The sequence below is a fragment of the Vicia villosa genome, unplaced genomic scaffold (genome assembly GCF_029867415.1).
Source record: "Vicia villosa cultivar HV-30 ecotype Madison, WI unplaced genomic scaffold, Vvil1.0 ctg.002596F_1_1, whole genome shotgun sequence".
NCBI classification, from domain to species: domain Eukaryota; kingdom Viridiplantae; phylum Streptophyta; class Magnoliopsida; order Fabales; family Fabaceae; genus Vicia; species Vicia villosa.
Window position 1 is genome coordinate 282,054 of NW_026705979.1, and position 1,136 is coordinate 283,189.

The following is a 1,136-nucleotide window of genomic DNA, read 5'->3' on the forward strand; positions in this document are numbered from 1 at the left end:
ATGGTCGACTATCTAGGAGCTCAACCGGAAAAGGCATATGAGAAGTGTTCCTCAACTAATGGGACTCATGTCAAGTTCTCATTCTTGAAGATCATATATGACGAGCACCTGGATGCGGAAGCAGATTCCGAGAGCGAGGGAAATGAGTTCTTTGTTCAGTACCACCATGAGTGTGCTTTGCGGTGTTATTTCATGTTCTTGGTTGGCACGTACATTTTTGTGGACAAAATTGAAACCTACATGGATGTGGCATACCTCCAGTACTTCATGAATTTGGAAACTGTTAGGGAGTGGAAGTGGGGGGCCGGTTGTTTGGTATACCTATACCAAAAGCTGAATGAAGCTTCTAACTAAGGACGAGGCAGCTGACAGGCTCTTGCACACTACTCATGGTACATTTCATTCCAACTACTAAATTTAATTTTCTATAAATAGTTTGTTCTTACATAGGTTTTACTCATTTTTCAGGAACGAATCATTTCTCGCTTCCCCCGCATTCATGGTATTGATCTTGATTTGCAGTACAGTGATGACATGCAGAGGGTTGCCATGTATATCTTTCACTGAGGGAATCATTTTATGTTGCCGTTCAGGATGTATCTTGAACGGACTGTTCATGATGACATCAATTGGATGTCGTTCGAGGATCACAGGGAGATTATCCCTTTCGACCTCCTCTCATTATACTCTGGGTGGTTGGCATATGGGACTAACATTATGGTCAGATATCTTCCAGAGCGATGCATCCGAAAGTTTAGCTATGTGCAGACCATACCCAGATATCCCTTTCAGGATGCTCCCAACTCCACTGTTCGTCGGGATCTCGATGGCTTCTTTCAGGATTTAGAGCATCAAATGGTGCCAGAGGAGTATCAGATGATGTAGGCATCCAACAGTTGGCATTGTATAGAGGGATACGTGACATGGTTATACACAGTGTCACACTCTATCATGACATCGGATGCTCCTAGACGTCCACCTTGGCCAGCTCACAAAGAGATCTAGGAGAACTAGCAGGCCCAAGATGGCCATGCCACTAATCTCTTAGCGATATGTCATCGGATACAGTTTATTAGGAAGGAGGCTTTGGACTTAGGGATCATTGATAAGGACAGTCCTGAGGCGGTGGCCATCAT

The 1,136-nt window shown here is 44.3% G+C and overlaps 1 protein-coding gene across 1 annotated transcript; it reads left to right on the plus strand.

Moving 5' to 3' along the window:
* LOC131639322 (uncharacterized) lies at positions 1-885 on the plus strand. Its single transcript, XM_058909824.1, has 3 exons — positions 1-315; positions 469-551; positions 594-885. The coding sequence occupies exons 1-3, from the start codon at positions 1-3 to the stop codon at positions 883-885; spliced, it is 690 nt and encodes a 229-aa protein (XP_058765807.1).
* Positions 886-1,136: the final 251 nt, after the last annotated feature.